The following is a 24,169-nucleotide window of genomic DNA, read 5'->3' on the forward strand; positions in this document are numbered from 1 at the left end:
GCATTGCCCCTCCTCTGGCACTTTCCCATAGCCCTGGGAGGAGAATATTAATCATGGGTTTGTCATCCCAAGTAAATAAGCATTCCCAGTGAAAGCCATGCTCACACACATCTGCATCTAATGTTTATTAAGGATTTGGCACTTACTGTGTAAAACAGGACATCAGCTGAATGCAGCAACCATGTGTTGTTTTAGTGAGAAGGTGCTCTAGCTGAACTTGTCCTTTATAAGCAGGTGATGATTTGTGAGTTTTTTAAGCATAAATTGCATGTTTAGTTTGCTGATCTAATTCAGAATGGGAGTGTGGGAAGGGCTGCCTGGAATTACTGTAATGATCTGTTAGTACTTCCATACTAACTGATTTTTTTCTTATTGCTCACCTCAGATATTTACTAATTTTCCTCCTAGAGACCAGTTTTCAGTGCAAATTCTAGCTCCAGCTGGAGTTCTGCTGTTCAGGGCACAGGAGAGAATGCTTTAATGTGGTGTCACCAGCCTGGCTGGGCTCTGTGCGTGTGAGGGAGGAGTTCACACAATTCCTTACAGCAGGATTATCTCTGCTGTTCACCTAAAGCACCAAGACTTAGCAAGATTTATGGAACTATTAAGGAAGAGCTATCAGGTACATCTCCTGGATGATAATATTCATCGTTGTGTTCATACAACTGCTCCTCCAGGAAGGTCACAGAGGAGGAACAAGGTGGAATTAATGCTCTGAAAAACAGGAGTGCCCCCCTCACCCTCAGTACATCTGCAGGTGAGTTTAAAGAGCCCTGACAAGAGATGGAAACTGCCACAACTCCCTGAGGGCCATGCATCCAGCCTGAGGACAGTGGCTTCTGCCATTTTTCTGCCTTTTCTGCCATTTTTCCCATTTTTGCCTCACTTTCTTCTTTTTTTTTTGTTTTTTTTGTTTTTTTGTTTGGTTTTTTTTGGTGAACTCCCAGCTCTCAGCTTGTGCATCTTCCTTGGGGGTCCTGGTGAGTGAACATCTGCTGGTGCATGCCTCAGGCACCAAGGCTTGAACAAATCAAAGCTTTTGTGCTTCAGCCACCAAGCAGCCAAGTGACAAATGTGCCTCACCTGTGATGGCTTCACAAAGTGGCCTCTGAGCTCTTGTGCCCCGAACACTGAATTCTTGGGACTTCTTGTAGCCATGTTCAAAGCTGAATTTAAGCTGAGACATCAGATGTGTTCGTAGTCTAAAATATTAGTAATTAATCTGAATTTCTAGTGTACTGCCTTGGAAGAAGCTTTTACTTTAATAACCCTTTTTTTTTCTTTTTTTCTTTTTTTTTTTTTTGAAAATGTTATTTTAAGTAGATCAGCACGCTGAAATTTGCATCGTAAAAGATTGTTTTGGAACAAAGCAGGATCTAATGAGCATATAGTAAATCCCTTGGCTCTGCAGCAAAGCCACAATAAGCATAATAGCTCTCACTGAATGAATCCCTTGCAGCCTAAAAGCTTTTTTCTTTAAAATGAAATAGCAACCCTGCAGGATTTAGTGTAGACAATATGCAAAGATCATTTAAGGGTCTGCTGTGGAAAGAGAAAACAAATGAGGATGACTCCACTTAGGGTCCTTTGAAAAGACCCTTTGTGATCACTTCATTAGTCAGTCTGTTTCAATATTTTCTCATTCAAGAATTACTTTATTTTAATTGAAACATCAATAAATTCCACTCCTTATTCTTCCTCCCTGTGGTCTCAGCTAAAATGTCAGGAAGCATTTTATCATTTTTCAGTCTTCTTTCTGAAGGCTGAGCACACAGTAAGTATTATTTCATTAGCAAAAGGCTGGAAGTGTGAACTACTGGCACAAGAAAGTTAAGAACTCACTTTGGTGGAAAAAAGAAAAAGTCTAACAACTTTTATTTTTTATTTTCCCTCTGGCTTAGCTTAGGTGCCAGTTGAAGGGAGATGCTGTTGCAGGGTTAGTTTTGTGCTCTTCAAGAGATTTCTGTGGCCATGTGAACATCTCTATGTCAAGCAAGGCATCCCTACTCTGACCTAAGGTATTCTTGCTGATCTTCCCCTGGCATCTGCCAGAGATTAAATGTGGTTTGGAGATTGCTGCCATGCTCAGTTTATCTAATCTTGGGTTTTTCTCTGAGCTGGACTGTGGCAGTGAGTGTCCTGTTCTTGTGTTCAGCAGCTGAGCTGGCCAGCCAGCATTGCCTGGTGCTCTGGTGCAGGTTAATAAAGCACTGTCTGGCAAAAAGGGGTATTTTCCTAAGAACTTAAATGTTGCAGGAGCTCAGCTGCAGATTTTCTCGTGTAAGCTTAGTGTACATAAGACTTTATCCCTTGCTGGGGTTTGAACTTAGAGGGAGATTTTCTCTGTGGTCTTTTGGGATAAGTGAGGAGAAAAAACCTAAAGCAATCACATGAAGAAGATGTGAGGAACAAGAAAAACAGGCTGGTCTTTAATGCTGTTTCATATATCCCATATAGATTATATTTTTCCTAGGCCAATTTGTTGAATTTTAACAGTCATAGTACAAACAGGATCTGTGCTGGCATATTTACAGAAATGACTGACAGTGATTCTATTGATTTGGGAAAAAGTTGAGTAAATTTGTAAGAATGCACAAAATTACTCTCATCAAATGCATTCTGAAAGAATACATTATGAGAAGCATCTGCCTGGGACAATTAGCAAACTACATTAGAGATACCAAATTTCATTTACTTTATAGAGGAAAAATGATTTGTGCTTGCAAAACACAACATATATGGATGGTACTAGACCAGCAGAAATCTGCAGTCTCTTTTAGACTTGAGGAGAATTCAGAGAAAATGGAGTTATTATCTCTAGTCTATGAAGTTTGGGGGTTTGTCTCAAAGCAGACTCTTTCCTACGCCTGTCATTTACGTGCTAGGAGCTGTTAACATCTCCTGGAGCATTTTGAGGTGCCAACATTCATTAATTTGCTAAGAAAAACAAGCCTTTGAAAATGAAAACCTTGCTCTTTGACTGTCCTTTCTCCCTTCTCCCACTGTTCAGTGCTTACTTGCCTGCCAGACCCTGAGCAGTGATGTCAGGGAGACTGGAGCAGGGGGAGTTTGTCCAGCATCACTTCCCTAGCAGGAAACAAGAATTCCTCAACCACCACCACCTTTTGGAGCTTGGGATATTTTATTCTTTGCCATTTGAAGTCTGTGTGTAAAGTCCAGCAGTGGCATCCTGCCTGAGCAGGGTCAGGCTGCTCTTCTTGCCTTGAAGGGGTTTTGAATTTCCATCCCTCACCAGCAAAGCATTTCAGAAAGTCTGGAATTTTCCTTGCAGAAGAGGGATTTGCTCTTTTCAAAGGTGCATTACCCTTTGTAAAAGTTGTGCAAAATATGGGTTTATGGAGATGGGATTAGTATTTAAAGCATATGGGACATTTTTAATATCATTTTAAATCCTATCTCCTCCTTCACATAGCAGCTAGTCTTTTAATTTATCAGCCCTAGTTCTTTACACAAAAAGTTTATCTTTACAGCAAGATAGCAGTTGCTGAGTGTGAGTTTCTCTAGAACATGTTTCAATTTCTTCTTGCTTATCTGTTTGCCTCTGTAAGAGGGTTAACAGAAGGGTTTTATCTTCTCGCTGTTGTCACATCTGAGATCTTAACTGGCTTGAGGTTCTGTGTAACCTCTAAGTAACATGTGAAGGACAGCCTCTAAATTTGCTGCTGAGGAGCCACCAGACAAATATAAAACATGCATGTGTTGAGTGTCTCATTGCAAGAATGTTATTGTTCCACTGCCCTTTTTTTTTTTTCTGAAATCAAATCATCTGTAAATACCAGAAAACCCCAAGGGATCAAAGCTGAGAGGTCAAACTCAAAAACATTCTAACAAATTTTAAAGGCTAATCAAGCACCTATGAAAAAATTCTTTAACTTTTCTATAAAGAAAAGATATCATTTTGAGTCTGCCATAAAATTCACATTAAATGACTCTGCAGGAGGATCTTGCAGCACACCCTTGAACTCTGTTGTAATAGTTGTGGGAAAAACAGCAAGCTTCCAAGTATTCCTCACTGGGACAACTGAAATATTAGTAAAAATAATAATCATAAAGCAGTAATACTAGAGCCAGACATATCCTAAAAACTTGTATGGCTGCACTTCTCTATCCTTCATATCTCTTCTTCTCTCTTCAAATTAAGTTCTTGCTGTTTGAGCCAGGAAAAAAAAAAACAAGAGGAGAGCCTCAGGGGAAATTCAACCCTCCAAAAATCATTAGTCCAAAACCACTGCTCTGTGTTTCCAGCCTTCCAGGGCAGCAAGAGTAAAGGATGGACACTGACACAGGTAGGGTAAGAAGACTCCTAATAACAGAATTATCTTTCCTATTTGAGGTTTTGTCACACTCCCTCTACATCTGCTGCGAGCAGATTATCTGCAAACTGCTTTGAGCAGGAGTTGAGAGCCAAAAGGAGGAATTTTCACCAGGTCAATGTCATGATCAGTCAACCAAGGACCCTTTTTCTGTCCTTGCATAGGTTAGAAATTTATCCTGAAACCTCTGACAAAACAAAGATCTGTGGATCCTGAGATGTGATTTCTTCTTTTGTTCAAGTCTCTTTTTGGCAGCTAAAAGTCTCTCTGATGTAAGCTGGTTTGTCCCAGTGTGGAAAGATTTTTGCTCTAGAAGTGCACCACTAACTAGCACAGGCTATTTTGAGAAGTGACAGTTGGGACTTTTTGAAATCATAATTATGGCTGGCTTTAAAAATGATGATAAAAATGCAGTTGATGAACAAAAATGAGACCATGTGATTAATTTTTCCATATGATGTGTTTGATTGTGACAGCTCCCCAGTCTCTAACATCTTCCTATGTGAAGTGAAAAACAGAGAGAGAGCACTTTATCTAGCACAGCTGATTAAATATGACTCTCTAGGCAGCTCTGAGAATACATGCAGGAGAGAATATCCGTAAGACTCCATTAGAAAACAAGAAAATGTCAGGCTATAAATTACTTTGAAAGATCAGTTTTCAGTGAACCACGTAAATTGTCAATAGCAGAGGTGCAAGAACACTAAGTGTGCTATATTCCTATTAATTTTTTGTTTCTAGTGTGGGCAGTGGAAGAGTTGGCACATCCCTTAAGGACTAGAGGATAAGTACAGAGCTCCCATGCTTCGGATGGGAAAGGATTTTATTGTCACCTTTCAAATGTACTTTGAAGAATCTCTTCTGATTTAGACCTTGTTGGTTCATGGCTGACTGGAGAGAGAGACTGAAATAATAGCAGGTTTTTAAGAATTAAGAGTCACCTTTCTGTCTGACTTCACCAGAGTAGGAATTCTCCTGTACCTGCAGTACACAGGGAATTTATTTTACACTGTGGTGTTACAGGGCTGCAGAGGGCTCAATGATGCCTGCTGTTGTGAATTTACTACGTGTCCTCCTGCCCTTCAGGTATTGCAGCTTCTGTCAGAGATCAGATTTTTGTCACCTCAAGGAACCAGATTTGATCCCTCTGTCAGATCCAGCTGATAAATTAAACCAAAAATATTTCTTTTGAAAACTCTTTGCTTTGGCAAAATTTATAGACAACAAGTACTGGTTTTAATGTTATCAAAAGATTGTGTTGTTCTATTTTTATAACAAAGACTTGTGTTTTCAGTTTAAACTGACCTTTCAGATTATATATATATATATATATATATATATATATATATATAGGTAATCTTACACTGAAAAAGCTTTTAACACCAAGGAGATATTCTGAAAATCATCAGTTACTTGGTTTCAGAAAAACTTTTGTGGGGAACAAAGGTGGGGGTAACAAAGAGCGTGTGTTTCTGTTAGTGAAAACATTTTAAATTGATGTTATTCTTTAAAATTTAGGTCAACAAAACTTCTGAAACATGTGGAAATTCTTTCATCATAGAAAAATCTTTTCCAATCCTGTGGTAGGTGTGTGTGTAGGCAGACTAGAAGACATCTCTTTCTGGTAGGCTTTGCCTTGAAAATCGAAGAAAGCCTGAGATCCCTGACTTTTAAGAATTCCCACACTGGAATATCATAAAACAGGGATATCTGAGCTACTTTAAAAAACTCCTCCATCTCTTCTGCTGCCTTCACTCAGAAAAGAAAGTTTGAAACCTGAAAGACTACTTCTGTGAAGTGCTGCTCAGGCGGAGTTCAGAACTGCTCCACAAAACATCAGAGCCCTGTTCCAGCAGCAGGGTTTTGTTTCAGGATGTGCAGAACATCCATGGCTGAAATGCTGCCTCTGGCAGGGCCGTGGCACGAGTGCCAGGTGCCATCCTCTGCTGGGTATGTCAGAAATGAGGCACCCTGCTGACACATGTGTTTTGAAGCTGGCTCCTTCCATTTTGTTACAGCTGGACTGTGATTATTCCTTTCAGGAAAGGGTCACTGAAATGTCCAAAGTTGTTGGAAGCAGATAAAGCACAAAGCTGCTACAGCACCCATGCATGTTGTGCAGTGACACCTCCAGAAAGATTGCTGCCTATGAAAAATGGGCTCAGAGCCTCAGGGTACTGAAAATTTCATTAATTACTCCATGTTCTATATTATCAGAAAAGCTGGACTAACCCCAGCTCTCCTGGAAAAGTCAGGGTTTAAAAGAGGTAGAGACCAACACATTGCAAATGCCTGGTCACACTCCATTGGAGCTGCTTTGGCATCTATAAAGCTGTGGTGTTGAGAGGAATGTTTGGAACTGGTGTGTCCATGAAGAGGGTATGAAAGTGTTGGCAAAGGTGATTTATTTGGAAGCAAATCCTCCACACACTGAAGTGTCCTTTCCACTGTTACACATTCTGAAATACCTCATCTCTCCAGCTGCTTAAATCAAAAGTCTGTTTGATGGAAAAAAGAGCTGCAACAGAGAATCTGAGACTTTTCTTTTTCTCTCTCACTGGGCACCAGGGTGTTTAAACTGCAAAATTCCCAGCAAGGTACAAAGTTCTTAAGGACCACAGTCTTTACTTCCAGTCTAGGTTTTCAAAGTTAAAACTGTCTCCCCAGCTTTTCCTTCTTACTGATGCCATTTTTATTTTTACCTATTGATTTTGCTTATGGTGAGATCATCTGTACCAAATTAAATAGCCCTGTGCAGTCACTTCAATGTACACAATAATGTGATATTCAATTTAAAGAGCACCAAGTCCATAGAGAGGGAAGAGCCTTCCCTTTAATTAGCAAGAGCCTCTTGGGAGCTGCAGCTGCTCTCTTGCCAGTGGCAAATATTAAATCCTAGGAATCATATTTAAAATGCTAAAAATGGCAAATATTAAATCCCAGGATATTTCTGAGCTCTGACATTCACTCTGCAGGACATGATGCTGTTGGAAGCAGGTCTCACCTGCAGGGCAGGAGAGCACATCAGCAATGTTCTCTCTGTGTATACTGCCAAGATTTAGGAATTGATTAGCCCAGCACTCTGGCCAGCTCTACTTCCTACTTAGTGGTGGCCAGGCTTGTTTAACTCTTTTTAACTTTAATTTTTTTAAATCCTGATAAAGATGGTTACAATCTTCAGCAGAAAGTACTTGTGAGAAAATGTATTTCCTTGGAAAATTTATTCTTGTTCGGCAAGAATTAAAGCTCAGCACTTTATTAGCCTTTCTAAATAATGCACCCAACCTGCCTTCAGAGAACTGTGCTGATGCACAATTGAGGCCTTGGTAGACAAGACACGGCCTCATCTCAGATTTCCTCTGATGCATAAAATGTGATGTCCAGCTGGCTGCTGCATAAATAAACATTTTCCTGTAGGACAGCCACACCTCAGGTGTACAGGAATAGCTGATAATTGGTGTCAGTAAATCATTATAGAGCAAGACACAAACATAATCACTCAGTTTGTAATTTACTCCTGATGGGGGTACTTGTTCTTCTCAATACTTAATATGTCTGTTTATAGAAAAGTTGATTGAGATAATTAGCAGTAAAAATGCTAAGGTAACACGGCTATGGTAACATTTAAATTGCCATCAATTTTGTTTATAGCAGCCTAAAGAGCAGTGCTGAAATTAGAAATTAGCTACAATTAGCAAATAAATTGAGTGTCTCTTGGAATTACTTGATCATGTCTTAAAATGTTGCACAGTGAGATGCTCACAGAGGCAAAGCTGAGTCCCTGGGCTGCTCAGCTGCACCAAGCCAAGGAGAACACATCCTGCTTTGCTGCTGCTTCTGGCCTTCCATGGAGCCTGGGCTGTTGCCCCACGTACAGGTTTGATGAGTGCATGCTGTGAAGCCAGAAAAACCCAAAATTTCTCTAGGGGATTTGTCTCTCCATGGGGGAAAAGAAGGTGGAGTGGGATTTTCGGTGATGTACAGCCTTGTGGGCAGCAACTCAGAGGCTGTAACACTTCCACCAGCTCAGTAAATGAACCTTGAGACACACATTTACTGTTGGCAGCTCCATATGAGAGGAATAACTTGGGCTGGAAATGTGTTGTTGTCCCAGAAGATAAGCCACAGATACAGAAGGCAGTTTTCTCTGATTGCTTGAAATGTGTCTCTTTAGAGGGCCTTGGGCATCATTTTATGTTCACAGTTAGAAATAGTTTTCTTCCCTCAGTAAGGTACTTTAAGTATCCTGCTTGATAAATGCTTTACAGAGGCATGTAATTATTTTCCTGGCATAATTTCATAGTTTGATGTGGAAAGAAATGTGTTGTCTGCTACTGTTAAAATGGGTCATTAAGTGCAGTTTTGAGAATGAAAAGAGGATGGGAATCAACCAGTTTCAGGATCAGCCACTGACTCACCTCTCTCACCTGACTCAAACAGTAAAAGTTTTGTTATTCTTTCACCTTTGTTAGAAGCAGACAGGGAATGGTTTTCTGCCTTTCAACTCTGTGTCCAGAGAGGAGAAGGTGAGCTGAACATCCCATCCTCCTCCTTAGAGCACAAGTCTTGAGTATTCATCCAAATCTCACGGGATGGCTCTCAGCTGCTGGGATCTTGCCCAGTTTTGGATGCACATGTTTTATTATACTACAGACACTCTTCTATTTAGTGCAAGTTTGAGTAATTATTGGGCTGGAAGGGAAGCAGACAAAATCTTCACCCTGTACTTAGCCATGTGCTGAAAGGGTGTGGAGATTCTGAGTCATGTCTGTGCTCCACTGAGCAGCACCTGATCCTCATGAAGTGAAACAGGAGACCTTGTCTGGCCTGGAAAGAAATGACCATAGCTGAGGAGCTGTGACATTTGTCTGGGATGTGGAGAAATGGTGGCATGATGATGTTCAGCTGGTGATACACAAATATCTGATTCCTTGCCCCCTGTGCTCTACGTCCAGTTCTCTTTCTCTGGGATTGGAAATACCATTCTTATCCAGGGAAACATCCCCTGGATGTTAAGAGTTACATATTCCCAGGAAAAAAAAAAAAAAAGTCATCTGGGGTAAATTTCAGCATCTTCTAAGGAAGAAAAATTTCCTTGAATATCTCCTGGCTGTTTCCTTCCTTCTTTCCTCCTCTTCAGCAGACGTTGGATTTTTAAAAAGCAAAATTGGGCTAAAGGGGAAGAAGTGACTGAGTGTCAGGGGAAAGCAGTCCAAGGGATTATGGATGGGGCAGTCACACCACAGCCAGACCCCTACTGAGAGCTGAGCACCAGGATCAGACAGAGTGAGAGTTATCTGGCCTGAGGCTGCTGCTGCCTTTTTTATTGTGCTTCCTTCAAAGCCAGGTGTCTGTGTTCCCTGTGGATTTCATCTGTGGAGAATTTATCACTGATAAATAACTGTTTGTGTTGAATTTACAGATGAGCTAAACTGTTTTCTTTAATGTTGCAGTTTAGTACCTTTTCGTTTTCAGGTTTGTGTGAGCACTGGCATTCAAAGGAAATAAATCTGTCACTCAGATAATGTACTTGCCCTTGGTACCAAAATACATAAATAAGAGTTACAAGGTCATTAAGCATATCAATAGAAAGAAAAATGTGCTGTGCATTAAATAGCTGACTTCCAGGCTAGGTTGGGCAAATAGCAGTATACTAAAGTGTGCTGCTCATTTCTCCATCTGATTGTGAAAATCAATTAACTTTTTTCATTTGGTTTGGTTTTTTTGTTGTTGTTTTTTTTTGTAGCGCTTCCTCTTTGCACTGAAAAACCTCAGCACATATCAGTCCAAATTTATGAGCAGTGTGTTTTTCAGTGTATTCCATATATCAAATGTAAATTTCAGTAGTAAGTGATTTACTACGGAACTCTTTGGAAAGCAGCAAGTAAATATTACCGAACAAAGTATTAAAAAAAGAAAAGCCAGAGCAGAGATTTCATTTGCCACTTCCCAAGCACTTTATCTTTGTCCTTGAAAAGGCAGGTTAGGTGGAGAATGCCCTAGTATAGTTCTGGAATGCATCTTTTATAGAAATGTGGTTTTATTCTCAGTAAAAGGCAACCTTGGAAAGTACTGGATTACTGCTTATATTTTAATACCTTTCATTTTCAGACTCTCCTACTAGGTGCAGACCTGAAGGAGCTGAATCCATAAGCCTCCCACACTCTGGATCAATCCAGATCTTGCTGATGCAAAGAGACAAGTCCTCATTGTCCCCTGCCATGGGGTTCAGACAGTAAACAACCAGCAGGGAGAAAATTGCACAGTGTGGGTTCAATGGTGTCTGGCCAGGCTGGGTGACACAGTCTCCACTCAGCCCCTTTTAGCCCTCTTCATCAGCTCAGGGGTACAGAGATAAGATGACGAGAGGTCTGGAGCACTTCTCCTGTGGAGACAGTCTGAGAGAGTTGGAGAGGTTTAGTCTGGAGAAGAGAAGGCTCTGGGGTGACCTTAGAGCCCTTTCCAGTCCCCATTCATGTGTCAAACACAGCGAGATGACATGGCTGATTTTTGTTGAAGTTTCAGTAACAAACACTAGATTAAAATACCGCCCATGGCAGAAGTTACCACCTCACAATTTATTCTCTGCCTGATGGTCCCAAGAACAGTGATATTATGGTGAAGGACTTGTCTCTTTATGCCTTCTAACCTTGTGTACCTAACGCAGCCATCTGCATCCCCCTCAGACCCACCCGCCCTGTGCCGCGAGAGAATTGCGCAATCCTTTTGAACTAGCAAACACCCTACACCCCGCACCTGCAAAGAAGCACTTGCATTACCTCTAGAGGGGAAAAAGAAGCCACGTGTCTGTTTTGTGTGCCCCCCAGGTGTGGCAGTGCGGGGGCAGCATGGAGGTGCTGCCCTGCTCCCGCGTGGCGCACATCGAGCGCACCAAGAAGCCCTACAACAACGACATCGACTACTATGCAAAGCGCAACGCCCTGCGCGCCGCCGAGGTCTGGATGGATGACTTCAAGTCACACGTCTACATGGCCTGGAACATCCCCATGGCAGTAAGTACAGCCCACACTCTGGCCTCAACACAGGCAGAAACACTAAGCTGATCCTAATTAGCTCTTGGAGGTGAAGGGCGTTACTACAGCTGCACGAAGCTTGGGGAAAGTGCTTTGGTGCGTGCTCAGTACGGAGAGTTCTGCCAGGAGAACTTGTTTCCTCAGTCTAACTTTAGTTGTGCACTCAGTCCTGACTGTTGTATGCAGTGACACAGATTTATAATTTAACCAGAGCAAAATGTCTCAGGTTTATGTGCTCCCCCAGAAGTCGTTAATTTGGGGCGCCGTTAAACTCTGAGGTGTTCATATGCTACAACAGTGGGGACAACAGAAATGTCCATAAATAAATATCATCATTCATTGTGAGACTCAGTAGACCTCACCAGCATAAAAAACGAAGTATGCAATAAAAAAATCACACATTAAATAGCTTTATTGTCCACAGGCTGAGAGGTGCAATGTGAGCACGTTCTACTTCTCACTGTGCATAAGAATTGTCGATGGCGTGTGAGTGCCTCTAGGAATCCATGTAATATAAATATTAGATAAACTGTAGGTTCCATTTATCATTTATTTCTGTAAGTATATCACATGCTACATCTGCACTGAGCACAATTCTTGAAGAGTTTTATGTTATATCCCAGCCAGGTGGAAGCTGGCTGTTGGTGTGTTCCTTGGCTGTGTTTGCATCCAAAATATTCATGTGAAGGGGCACTGGGAGAGCAGCTGAGGGGTAACATACACTGTAGGTATGGATGGTTTAGTTAACCCTTACAGCAGAAGTTTGCCCAGGGCTGAAGCAAACAGAAGCAGGAATGTTCCTATCAGAACAGGAAAATATGCAAACCCAGAGGTGTCTGGGAATATTCAGTTATGACCTGGAGTTCATCAAAGTCATGGGAGTCTTGTCAAAGACTTCATTAGATTTAGTCTGTCCTAAGCTCATACTTTGGTACCTAGTTAATACATGAAACCCCATTTTTGTTCATTCCCCTTACAGTTTTTAAAATACACATTTTAAAGGAGCAATGTTTCCTCTTTGTCCATTTGATGTCTGAATACGCCAGATATTTTCACAGCTCTAAATTCACTCACTGCTGTTCATTATTGGACACTCTCTGCAATGTGTTTTTGGTGACTTCTTTTAGCACAAGACATAATTGCAGAGAACTATTTTGCCTTAACAAAAGGCAATACTGCATCACTTTTTCTACACAAGATTTCTGTGACAGTAGGAAGAAGACAGTGCAGTGTCCATTAAAAATTTATGAGCATTTTGGCCCTGTCTGAACACATAAAATACACTTGCTAAAATGGTCAGTTTTCAATTAGGAGATGAAAAACTAACCTCTGTAAATTTGCTTGCTTGATGACATGTGCAAATGAATTCTGAGAAAAGATGATATTTAAATAAGCATTTAGAGCAAAACATGATTTCCTTTAATCTCTCTGAGATTACTTATTGATGCAGTTTTCTGCACTGAGCTGTACAGCAGAGCTTTTAAAAAAATCTAGGCATATCTACAATAAAAGACATAAAATCAGCAGAAGTACTGAACATTAAAATTTCCTTTTCATAAAATAAATTGATTGATTGATAAAATGTGCATCATAAAAATAAGCTTATTAGCTCTCAGGAAAAGGAAGCTGATGTTAGTGCTCATGACATTACTCAATACAGATGACAGAAGTAATGTACTTTTGGCATAAGCCATCAAAAAACCTTCTGCGGGGGAATTAGAAACCTTGCTAGCTGGTTAAAAAGAATATGTCCACCAAGTAAATCCTGTGGACACCTCATTCTTGTCCCATCACACTGTAACCTGCCCATAGTGACTGCAGCTGGCACAGAGGGTGAGCACAGCTCAATTTGTTTTCATAGCTGCTCCATTTGCTGCTCTTGTGCCCTGTAGAAACAGCACTGCAAAAAAGGGCACTGTATTGCCTCATTTTAAATAGGGCAGAAAAGAGGCAGGTAAAACACATGCATTTTTTCATACCACAAAATCAATCCAAATTAACTTTTCTGTAACATATATTCTTAACTTCTCCACTTTAACTCTTCTTCCCACCACCTTTTTCACGACTCACAGGTTATTGGGAATGTGTGCATAATGTTTCTCTAGATCAGCAGATGGCCTTGGGCACACCTGCAGGATCACGTTCCTATAACCTTCAGCAGCAGATCAGCACAGCTTTATTCCACTTAACCAAATACTTGGTACATCCCCACTTAGGATGTATTCCTCGACAATTTTAGTGATAAAGGAATCTTACATTGGATGATTTATTGCACTGAGTGCCTCAGAGGATTGCTCTCCTTCCACGCAGCCTCAAGTACTACGTAAATTAACATTCATTTGAATGGATGCTGCACTGAGGGCTCCTGACAGAACGTGCATCAGCAAGCAGCAGTGAGCACAGCAAACTCTTTATGTGGCAAATAGGAAAACCTGTTCAGTATTACACTTGTATTCTCTCCTGAAAACCAGGCATCTGTTGGGGATCTTAATAAACCCTGAGCTAAGATTTGCTGCTGTCTTGGAACCCTGCATTAGGAACAATCTGTAAAACGTACAGATATTCTTCTGGAGAAAAAGCACAAAGCACTTCAGAGAGATCTCATGCAAAACTCCCCAGTTTCAGTCCATTTGATTAATGTAGTGTCGGAAAAGGTTTTTGGATGAGGTAACTCTTACTGTCTTAATGTTGAACTGTGATGATTTATAACACTTTAAATCAACAGACTCTAACTCGGGACCCACCAGTTTTAAATGGCTGACTTTGTTCATATTAACTTGAATCTTCCACTCTGTGTCTTTCATGGGATTTGTATTTAAATGTGAATTAAATTCTGCAGTAGAATGATAAAGGTTTTGAGTTTAACTGCACTGTAGTGCTCAAGTCTGCAAATGAGCTCCAGTTCTAGTAAAAACTGAATGCTGGTCTATATGAATGTTTAGTGGAGTTTAATGATTTTTGAGCAGCTTCGCTTTGAAGTTTTAATAGATCTGTTCTGACATCATTTACTTTACTGAACACTCAAATCTCTTACTGGAGTAAAGCATGACCAAGCTGCCATATTTTAGATCAGAATTACTGCCTAAATTCTAAATGAATCTGAAAGCAAAGACTTTGGGATTGATTGCAAACACTTAGAACTGCTGTAAGTAACAACATTCTCATTGTATTCTTATTATTTTGATTTATTTTGGGGTTTCTTTTGTTCTTTATGTCCTTTTTCCACTGGCTTTCATTAATATTTATTGTCTGCACTCAATACCAGCTGTTTGATGAGCTGCTGCTCACAACAAAAGAAGGAAAAGAGGGAAATACAGCTTGATGTACAAAATGAACTCCAGTTTGATTTCAGTAAAGATAGCAACGATAAAGCCAGTGCAGTGAAATTTCTTTATTCGTTTTCTGCTTTGCAGAACCCCGGAGTTGACTTTGGAGACGTTTCTGAAAGAATTGCTCTGCGACAGCGACTGCAGTGCCGGAGCTTTAAGTGGTACTTGGAGAACGTGTACCCTGAGATGAGGGTTTACAATAACACAGTCACTTATGGAGAGGTACAGCATGTCTTTGGAAACACATCACAGCTGCACTCGAGCACTCCTCTGCTTTCAGAGCTGGCTATCAGGATGTACAAAGCAATTACACATCAGCACAGCAGTGGCAACAAAAATGCCCTCCCCTCCTTTTAATCAACACTAAGGAGCGTGGCTTTGAGAAGCCCTGTTCCTTTTGTTGGAGAGCAGCAGGTTGTAGGCACACAGTTTGTGGTGATTGGGAGTGGAGCTGTGGCCCAGCCTCATCCCCAGCGAGTAGAGATTTGAAAAGCAGGTGAGCAGCACTGACAGCAATGAGGCATGGAGTGCCCAGGGGCACTGACCAACCACCAGAGGGAACAGAGGGCACACAGGTGCAGTGTGTGAACTTGAGGAATATAAAACACTGGGCTAAAGAACAAGAATTGCAGATGCTTGAAGGCTTCTGAAATGACCTGATGTTACTGTGTATGGGTTGAAGCCTTCTGATTTTGTATTGTGATACTCTGTGTATCGCAGCCATCTCAACTGCAGTGTATGCTGAGACACAGGTGAAGTCATCCTTACTGCCAATTGCACACAACCTCCTTGGATCTCATTTTAAAACACTGAGACATAAGTTTGAGGCAATAATTTTCCCAAATAAGATGCCACAGACATCATAAAGAAAATGTCAGTGGTCAACAGAGCTCAAATAATTGTCTACATGAGCTGCAATTAAATCCGAAGGCAATGTATTTTCCCACAAGACAGCTAAATGGAGACTGTTCCTTTCTCTTCTATTTGATTGACTTCATACAAAAATAAGTCAGGCACTTGAGACATTGATACAAAGTGGAAGTTTTATTCATAATATCACTTTGCATCCTAATATAACTATCCCCATCAGGAGCTGAGAAAAGACACTGAGTAAATTCAAGAGGAGCTGTTGGTGTCTGTCAGCTCTGAGAAGGTCGTTAACAGTGAAGAACATTGGCAGAAGTGCCAATGTTGTGTCAATTATACCAGACCCTGAGCAATCCAGGCTCTAAAATAAATTTTGTTCTTCTTGAGCTGTCACATAGAAGGTTCTTGAGTCAAACAGGAAGTTTAATGATGCAAATATCAAATTGTTTAACATTTTTTATTTACCTGTTATAAACCAACCTAGGTCCCTTTCAGTCTTCAGTTTCATCCTAATGACATCAAGCTTGTTGTAATGTACTTCTGGATTTTTTTCCTGGAGGAAAAGATGTCTGAATTTTTGTGAGTTTCAAGAAAAACAAATGTATTGAGTAGATGTGAGACAGATTGAAACAGTAGTAAAAATATATTTCCTAGTGACTCAATTCCCCTTTTTTTAAAGCCATCTCATAAAGCTGTCTTCATCTTCTTTAGCCTTTATAGCCCCCAAGCCATAAAATAAACCTCCTGAAATTTAGTTGTTGGTGTGCCCCCTTCTCCAATTGGATTCCCTGTTATGCTTGTACACTATAATATGAAGGAATAGATACTGATTTTTTTTTTCTGACACCTTATGCAGCAGCTGTTTCTAAATTATGGAGGTGCCCAGACTGGTACTTCACAGTCTAAACCAAAATTGACCTGTAGAGTCTTTTGAGGTGTCTGTCTAAATAACTTCTTGTTTACGATATCTCTAAAGTTTTTCTATGTTCAAAATATGTGGGTAATGCTTCCAGCCTCAAGAGAAAGGCTGGAAGTGTTTTCACAAGAGCTCCATCCCAGTTTTTATAGACTTGTAAATTCTTCTTGTCTAGGGAGGCACAGGAATTTTTTTACTTCCTTGGATCTCTGAACCTGTACCCTTTCATAAAATGTGGTTTATGTCACTTCTGTACAGAACAATGTACTATATTTTCAGTTCAGATGAAAATTTTTTACATGCTTTTTTTGTTTTATATAGGCAATAGAAAGAAACAAAAGCATGTCGCATCCAACACCAATCCTGGGTAGCTCCTATCCTGTTTGTAAAGCCACATTCTCAGCATACAGGGTCAAACTTTATGTTTGCACATTGGCAGTTTGGAGCAAAACTTGGTCTGGGTTTCTTAGGGTGAATTTTAGGAAGTTCTGATCCTTGAATAATTGACAAAAATGTACCTGTGACCCAAGGTGTGTAGAGCCAGCAGGTTGTCCAAATAATGTCTTTTCGTGGAGCAGATTCACTGCTGGCACCCTGTCATAGCTGAAGGAGTAGCATGTGTCCCTCAGAGAGCAGTTTTACATAGCACTTTTTTCAGGAGCTGTAGCACAGCTGAGATTTAGCTGGACTGGGCTAAAATAGGGATTAATTTCCAGCTGGAGTTTTCATTCTGATCTGGTTCTAGGTGCGGAACAGCAAAGCCAGCGGCTACTGCCTGGACCAGGGCGCCGAAGAGGATGACAAAGCCATCCTTTATCCCTGCCATGGAATGTCCTCCCAGGTAAAGGGTGAAAATCCCATCATGAGTGAGAAACCTTGAACTCAGAGAATATTCAGAAGAAACAAAGAGTAATTGAATATATTTGGTTTCAGTTTGGCAGTATAATTCCTGAGCTGCAAAGGCAAATGTCTGGCTTTACCCCAGTCTTGTCAGGTGCCTTTTCCAAGGTTGTCCAGCATGTGAATCCATACTTTGAAATTGCCAGTTAGGAAAACAGAAGAATCATGTTACTTTGTTTAAATAACAGGGATCCACTGAAGTTTAATTAATTTAGGTAGTCTGTGTGAGTGAGCAGTTCTTCTTGCTATGACATGACTTATTCATGGTACCTCTTTAATTTAACTGTTCCTTGGTCCAACAGACTCCTGGGCAGAAATTATTTATCAAGCTGCTGATTTGATTCCCCAAGTAGGCAAAAAGTTAAGCACATATTTAACATCAGCTTCAAAGGGAATTAAGAATATCCTCTAAGACTTTTCTAAAATAGAAGATTTCTCTTTTTTTTTTTTTTGTCAGTCCCTGTGCATATTATTATTTTCTTTCAGATGTCTGAAGATTTAAAAATGACATTTCTTTTTCCCATGCTTACAGTGATTTTACTTCTACAAGTTGGATATTATTTAAATCCAGGACTTGAGCTTTTTCTGAAATGCAATCCTTGTTTCTTTTGAAGTAGCATCTAAATCAAAACTATATTAATGAACATTCTCATGTGTAAATAAACTCTGACCTTATCAGGCTTAACAATTATCTGAGGTTCAGTCATGCATACATTGATTGGGAGTCCTGGCTTGTGCATCACCACGGAGGCAAAGCGAGACAGACTGTAATTCCTACTGGCACAATGTCCACCTTTGGCAGGATCATTATGGAGTATTTGACTGACACTCTCCTAGAGTAGAGGTGGAAGGAGCAGCCTTTGAATAAGGTAACAAAATAGCATTGCTTAAATAGATGTAAATTAGCTTCTCAAGAAGACTCTCATTAGAGATGTCAAGGTGCTCAGAGAGAGTTCAGTCTCCTGCTCCATCCTAATCGGAACAGAGAGTTGCAAATTTAAGTCCTTCCTGAATGTCCCTTAGCAACATCTCATCTCGATCATAGTGTGCTAGCACTTAGAAGAGTAATGAAATAAGTGGTTCTGACTGTAATTTATTTTGCAATTTAAGTCCTTAACCTACTTGTTTGCCTCCATGATTCCTGTTTCACAGAGTAGGCTTTGATTTCCACCTCGGGAAGAAAACAGTTGAGGGCATAAGTTACAGTGAATTCTTCCCTTTAAATCAAACAAACAAATCAACAAAAAACAGGAAAAGAGTTTTCATTCTGCAAGAAACACCAAGTGAAGGCAGAGGTGATGTTTTATCTAAGTTGAGTATTTCACAGACAAGCATGGGTTGGAGCCACTCAAATGCAGCCAAGTTAATTAATGATTACACAGCTGGAAAACTTCTATAATCTCACCACAATTTACAAAATTAATTCAGTGTGAGAACCGCAGCTGCACAAACCCTAATCAAGGATATTCAAGCACATAGCATGAAAGGTGTTGACAGCAAGCGTTTTAATATATTAAATAAACATTTTTAAGCCCCTCTTCTAATCAGGCTGGGTGAGCGTAGTTGTCTGCTGCATTTAGCTTTCCATTTCTGACATTTTTCATCTCAAGCATAGGACATAAAATACCCTTACTGAGCCGAGATTTGGGTTATTTGTACATGCCTGCTGAATATAAATTCATATAAATATGGAACTCCCTTTCCCCAGTTGGGTTATCACTGGTGTCCTACCAATAGGAACGTCTCTCCCTGTTTAGTACAGTCCTGTTTGCTTTTCATACTCTTCAATCCTGACAGAATTGAAGCAGATTACCAGTTATTTTGGTGTGCACATGGTTCCACTGAAACCCACCCAAGTCAGACAGGTGTTTAAAGAAAGCTGAGTTAGGAATAAGATTACTGTTCATCTGTGATAAAATGTTCTTTTTCTCTATGTCTTACCCTTCTGTTTCCCTTGGATGTTGTTGTCCCACATTACAGTGGCAAAATAAAAACACTCCACTGTGACTGCCTTTTCCTATGTGTATTCTCAAGATCAGTTTTCACCATGATAAATCACATCTTTGTAATGATATCAGCTTTTAAATTTCTTTATTCAAACAGGGACAAGCGCTTTTATGGATGCTCTGGAATGCATTTAGCCTGAGTTTATATCAATTTAGTTTAATATGTTTGACTTGAGCGAAGTCATTGTAAGCTAACAGCTAAGAATATCCAAACAAGGTTTTGCATCAGTCTGAGTCGATTTCAAAACCTATTTTACAGCAAAGTAGTGTCCTTTTTATATGTGTTCATTGGATCTGAAGTTTGAGTCTAATGGCTTTCAGGAAAAAAAAGTTTGCAAATACTGCTGGGAGAAACAGTCCAGGGCTACAGAAGGTTTGTAAATAAAGAAATATATTTTGAGTCTTGAACTGCTCTGCCTCTGTGTGTGGCATCCATTGTGCAATCAGCTGCAAAGCCCAGTGGTACTATACACTTTTGTTGTAAAATAAATTTAAAAAAAGAAAAAAAGAAAAAAAAAGTGAGGTTGTGAGGACAGATAGATGGATACAAGCCCCCCAAAATTGGAATGTGTTGTTCTGGAAGCTTCATAGAATGATTACAGGACATGCAGGTTTTGAACCATCTGAGAGCACTGCACAGCCCCAGTGGAAATATTCACTCTCAGAGCCTGCCTTGAGTGCTGTGATGTGGAGCTGATTATATGGTATGTGAAAGAGAGGAGAACTTAATGAAATGGCTTCTTGGGATAGAAGGGCCAGGGTGAACAAGCTCCTTGTCCACCCTCCTCCCTTCCCTTTCACAGCAGAGAGAGGGGAGGCACTGCAGCTGTGAAGGAGAGAACTCCCTCTGCATTGAGAACAACCAGAAGGAAGGGAGAGCTCCCTGCTCGATTCCTGGGGCTGCAGCTACACAAACAGAGTGAGAGGAGATGAAAGGCTTTGCTTAAACTGTTGCTAGAGGGCAGGTATTTCACATTTTGCTGGGTAGAGCTGTGACTGCCCAGATTTGCGTGCAGGGCAGCAGGGTGGATGAACAGGTCCTTTCTCCACTTGCAGGAAGCAGTGGGTGGGATTCTGGAGCAAACATGGAATTTTGATAACCTGTGATCTGTTTGCCTCAAGGGAAGAGGTATTCTGGAGATGTAGGGTGTTTGGGATTCCTGCATCACTCACTGCTTCTGTTCCTGTGTCAGCTGACAGCTTGCCTTAACTGCAGGACTGAGGAACCATTAAAGATTTCCTTTTGCCTGGAGAGCAAGAGTGAGAGAGAGAGGTTAAATTTAGTGTGGAAAGCTACCAGACCCATCCTAGTAAATGTTTCCTACAAACAATTACCTGCAATCATTTGGTGCTTTCTTCACTTGACTGGAAATTAGCAGGAATGGATGTTTTTGAAGTCAAATCCTCCAGTTTAAAGCTGCCATTTTCTTATCACATTAATATTCCTGGAGGTTCATATTCCATAGGCAGCAGCACTGACTATTTTTGATCCAGGTATGGTGGCTTTGATAAACAACCTTTGACATCTTTTGCATTCTGTTCAGATTTCTGAATGTTGAAGGGAAAACTGTCCTATCTTACATCAAGTATAGCAGATGGCATCAGGATTAGATCTTGAGTATTTAATAGAGCACTTGGCTTCAGTGTCATTTGAATCCTTCAGCTCTTCCTAGATAAAAGAGAAAAACTGAGTGAAGGTCCATCCCAATGTGATGTATAAAAGTGTGCTTCCGTTCTGCAGCTTGCAATTTGGAGTGTGTGGATATCTAAGGATCTCAGCCCATCAAAACCTGCATAGTTTTTTTTTTTTTTATTTAATTCATGAGGATTAATATTTCTTAACAAAGGGAACTTTGTCATTTGATTTTGGCTGATTGGCACTGGGAATGGATTTGACATGGTGTATCATGCTTACAGTCCTAACATAAATAGGGATTATTTCTTTGTGGATAGGTTAGTGACACTTAAGATCAAGTTAGAACACAGAAGGTATAATTTTAATTGACTGTATCACAATTTCTGCTTTCTAGCCTATAGTAATAAGCAACTAATGTTAATGCTTGTTTTATTTTCACAGTTTATGTTGTCTCTAGGAAGTTATGACAGGAATTCTTTGGAGGGAGATATTATTAATCATATAGTAGTTTCTTGAACCTTAATTTCTGGTCTGATTTTGCAGAAGCAGGCTCTACAGCTTTCCTATGTAATATGGTCTGAACTGATATAAACCTTTGTGGGTGGGTTTTTTTAAATTCTATTTTATTGCAGAATAAGCCTAAGTTTTCATGACTGTTGGATCAGCCATAAAAACTTGACAGAAAGTGCAGATTCAGGAAATTAGGCCCATGCTGTTCCATTTGTCTTGAGATTGTACAGATAAGAGTCTCCTGCATGGAGCCATCCCTGACCCTGTTGAGCTGTAACACAAACTGCCACTTTCAATCCTGCAGATAGTTTAGAATAGAGTTAAAGTATCTTTCACTTCTAAAGCCTAAGCAGGACTGGTCCTTTCTGCTCTGACAGGCTGCTCTATAACAAAGTGCATGGCCACTGTGATCCAGAGCACATGGAACTCTGGCTACTGAGATTCTGGTGACAAAACATGTTTTAGACCATTTTAATACCAGTACAGAAAATGCTGCTCATCTCAAAAAGAAAAATCAATCCTATCCTACAGAGCAGATAGCCCATTATAAACACTGCTTCTGCTTATCTCCATAAGGCAAAGCCAACAAGCTTGTGGGGCAGTATTTTGGGACTACAGAGAGATAATAGACTGCAAGATGAATATATTTCCTGGTTAGTGTTTCAGCTATACCTGCAGTTCATTTGAATTCTGCTGAAAACCCATTAAATAGAAGTGTGAAATATACAGTCTGGTTTTATTTACGAAAAAAAAAAAAAGACAAAATGTTGTGTTTGATTTGCATTTTTTAAACACCTCCTTTTTATGTGAAAAAACAAAGTTAATTTGTCTGACCTGGCAGTTCCTTCATATTTTGAATTTCTTTGCTTGCTTGAGCTTATTTTACATATGTTCCTCCTAACCTCTCAGAGTGGAAAAAAACCCCAAAAGTGTCTTGATTAAGTGTGTCCAGACTGTGCCATGACAAAGGCACCGTTCATACCCAGAGCATCCTCATGTGGTTATCTCTCTGATGTAGGCTCTCTGCTACCTCTGTGCTTCACATGGCTGCTCTGAACAGAAGTGGCAGGTGGGAAAATGAACACATACTATGTCAAAGAGCATCTGGTCTGGGAGCAAGTAGACCATGCTCTTTTTACCACCAGCAAGAAATGATTATTCACAGCATGATTCTTCTGAGGTTAATAAGGATGGCAGTAGAAAGCCAGACTCTAATTTGAGTTTTTTTGATTGATTCTTAATGATATCTCACACACTGGTCAGTGGCATCCAATAAATGGCAGGCACTTCTGACCTTCCTTCCCTTTCTTGTTAAGTAATTTCAGCCATATAACAGCAATAGCACCAGACAGGCAGTGAATTTCCTGGGTGGTAATTGCATTTCTTTGGTGGTTCAGATCCTCACCCTGCAGCATCCAGACTGACAGCACACAAGCCACGTAGCTGACTCCACTCTGCAGTCTTTTGGCACCTGGGTGTTGCACTTTCAGAGTAAGAAGGGCAAAATATTATGCTGGTTTAATGACTCTGGGTTTAAGCACAGAAGTGAGAAGTAGATAATTCTGATTTGACGTATTGGCCTGCTGCCAAATTAGCATCGTGCATTTTCACTTTAATGTGCTTTACACAAAACTGAAATACCAGAGTGTCATTCTTTATTATGTAGGCCTGAAGCATATGTTAGCAAATTTGCTGCCATTTCCCTCATGGTTTCTTTTTTTCCTCTCATATTTTTGGATAGGGGTTGCATGGCTGGATTTTTTCAGTAATGTTTATTTACAAAAACTAATTAGACTTGTTGCTATCAATAGCCTCTAACAGAGCTCTTAAGAACAAACTGCACGACAAAATTGACATCGTGTCCTTGTTAAATCAACTCCTGCTGAGTGGGCATGATTTACATATTGATTACTTCACTTCCTTGATTGCCCTTTTTGCAGTGACATGGTGGGTGGGGAGTGGTGGGGAGCAGAAGTGTGGGAGAAGGGACGTTGTGCTCTGGGTTTTACCAACATTGCCAAGATTTGCCCTTGAGCAGTGTGTCCCAGCAGGCCAAGAGGCTCCTCAGCAGCTCAGAACTCTCCTTTCTCCCCCAGCTTGTCCGCTACAGCTCGGAAGGTGTCCTGCAGCTGGGGCCGCTGGGCTCCACCGCCTTCCTGCCCGACTCCAAATGCCTGGTGGACGATGGCAAGGGCAGGACACCCACCCTCAAGAAGTGTGAAGATGTCCTGAGGCCAGCACAGAGGTTCTGGGATTTCACACAGGTGAGGAAGAGCTGAGGAAGAGAGAACTTGCAGAGGAATGATGCTCTAAAGAGTCTCTAATGAAAAACAAGGAGGTCTTTGGTATTCCCCCCAGTATTTTTTTGAAATAGTCAGATATGTTTTCCATACATCATGTGCTACTCAGGAATATTCTTTCATTATTACTCGAAATTTTACGGTGTGATTTCTAAGAATTTTTACTTATACTGTTTTGGAATATTCTCAATTTCTGTCCTGATTTCCAAGAACATGCTTGTAATTGTTTACTGTCCAGGAGTTTTTTGCATTTAGAACTTTTCTAGAATTTTTCTAGCACCTTTATAGGCATTTTTTAAGATCTAGAATGTTCAAATAATTTTTAAGACTTTCAAAA

At 40.4% G+C, this 24,169-nt stretch overlaps 1 protein-coding gene across 3 annotated transcripts in view; it reads left to right on the forward strand.

Annotated features, from left to right (window-relative positions):
- GALNT9 (polypeptide N-acetylgalactosaminyltransferase 9) overlaps positions 1–24,169 on the forward strand; it is a 129,330-nt gene that overhangs the window by 101,494 nt on the left and 3,667 nt on the right. For all 3 annotated transcript variants that reach the window (XM_064392127.1, XM_064392128.1, XM_064392129.1), the window contains 4 exons: positions 11,162–11,347; positions 14,782–14,919; positions 17,226–17,321; positions 23,629–23,796. In XM_064392127.1, coding sequence (XP_064248197.1) covers positions 11,162–11,347; positions 14,782–14,919; positions 17,226–17,321; positions 23,629–23,796 — 588 coding nt within the window. The remainder of the gene's footprint in view (positions 1–11,161; positions 11,348–14,781; positions 14,920–17,225; positions 17,322–23,628; positions 23,797–24,169) is intronic.

This window comes from Passer domesticus, chromosome 17 (genome assembly GCF_036417665.1).
Source record: "Passer domesticus isolate bPasDom1 chromosome 17, bPasDom1.hap1, whole genome shotgun sequence".
Lineage (NCBI taxonomy): Eukaryota > Metazoa > Chordata > Aves > Passeriformes > Passeridae > Passer > Passer domesticus.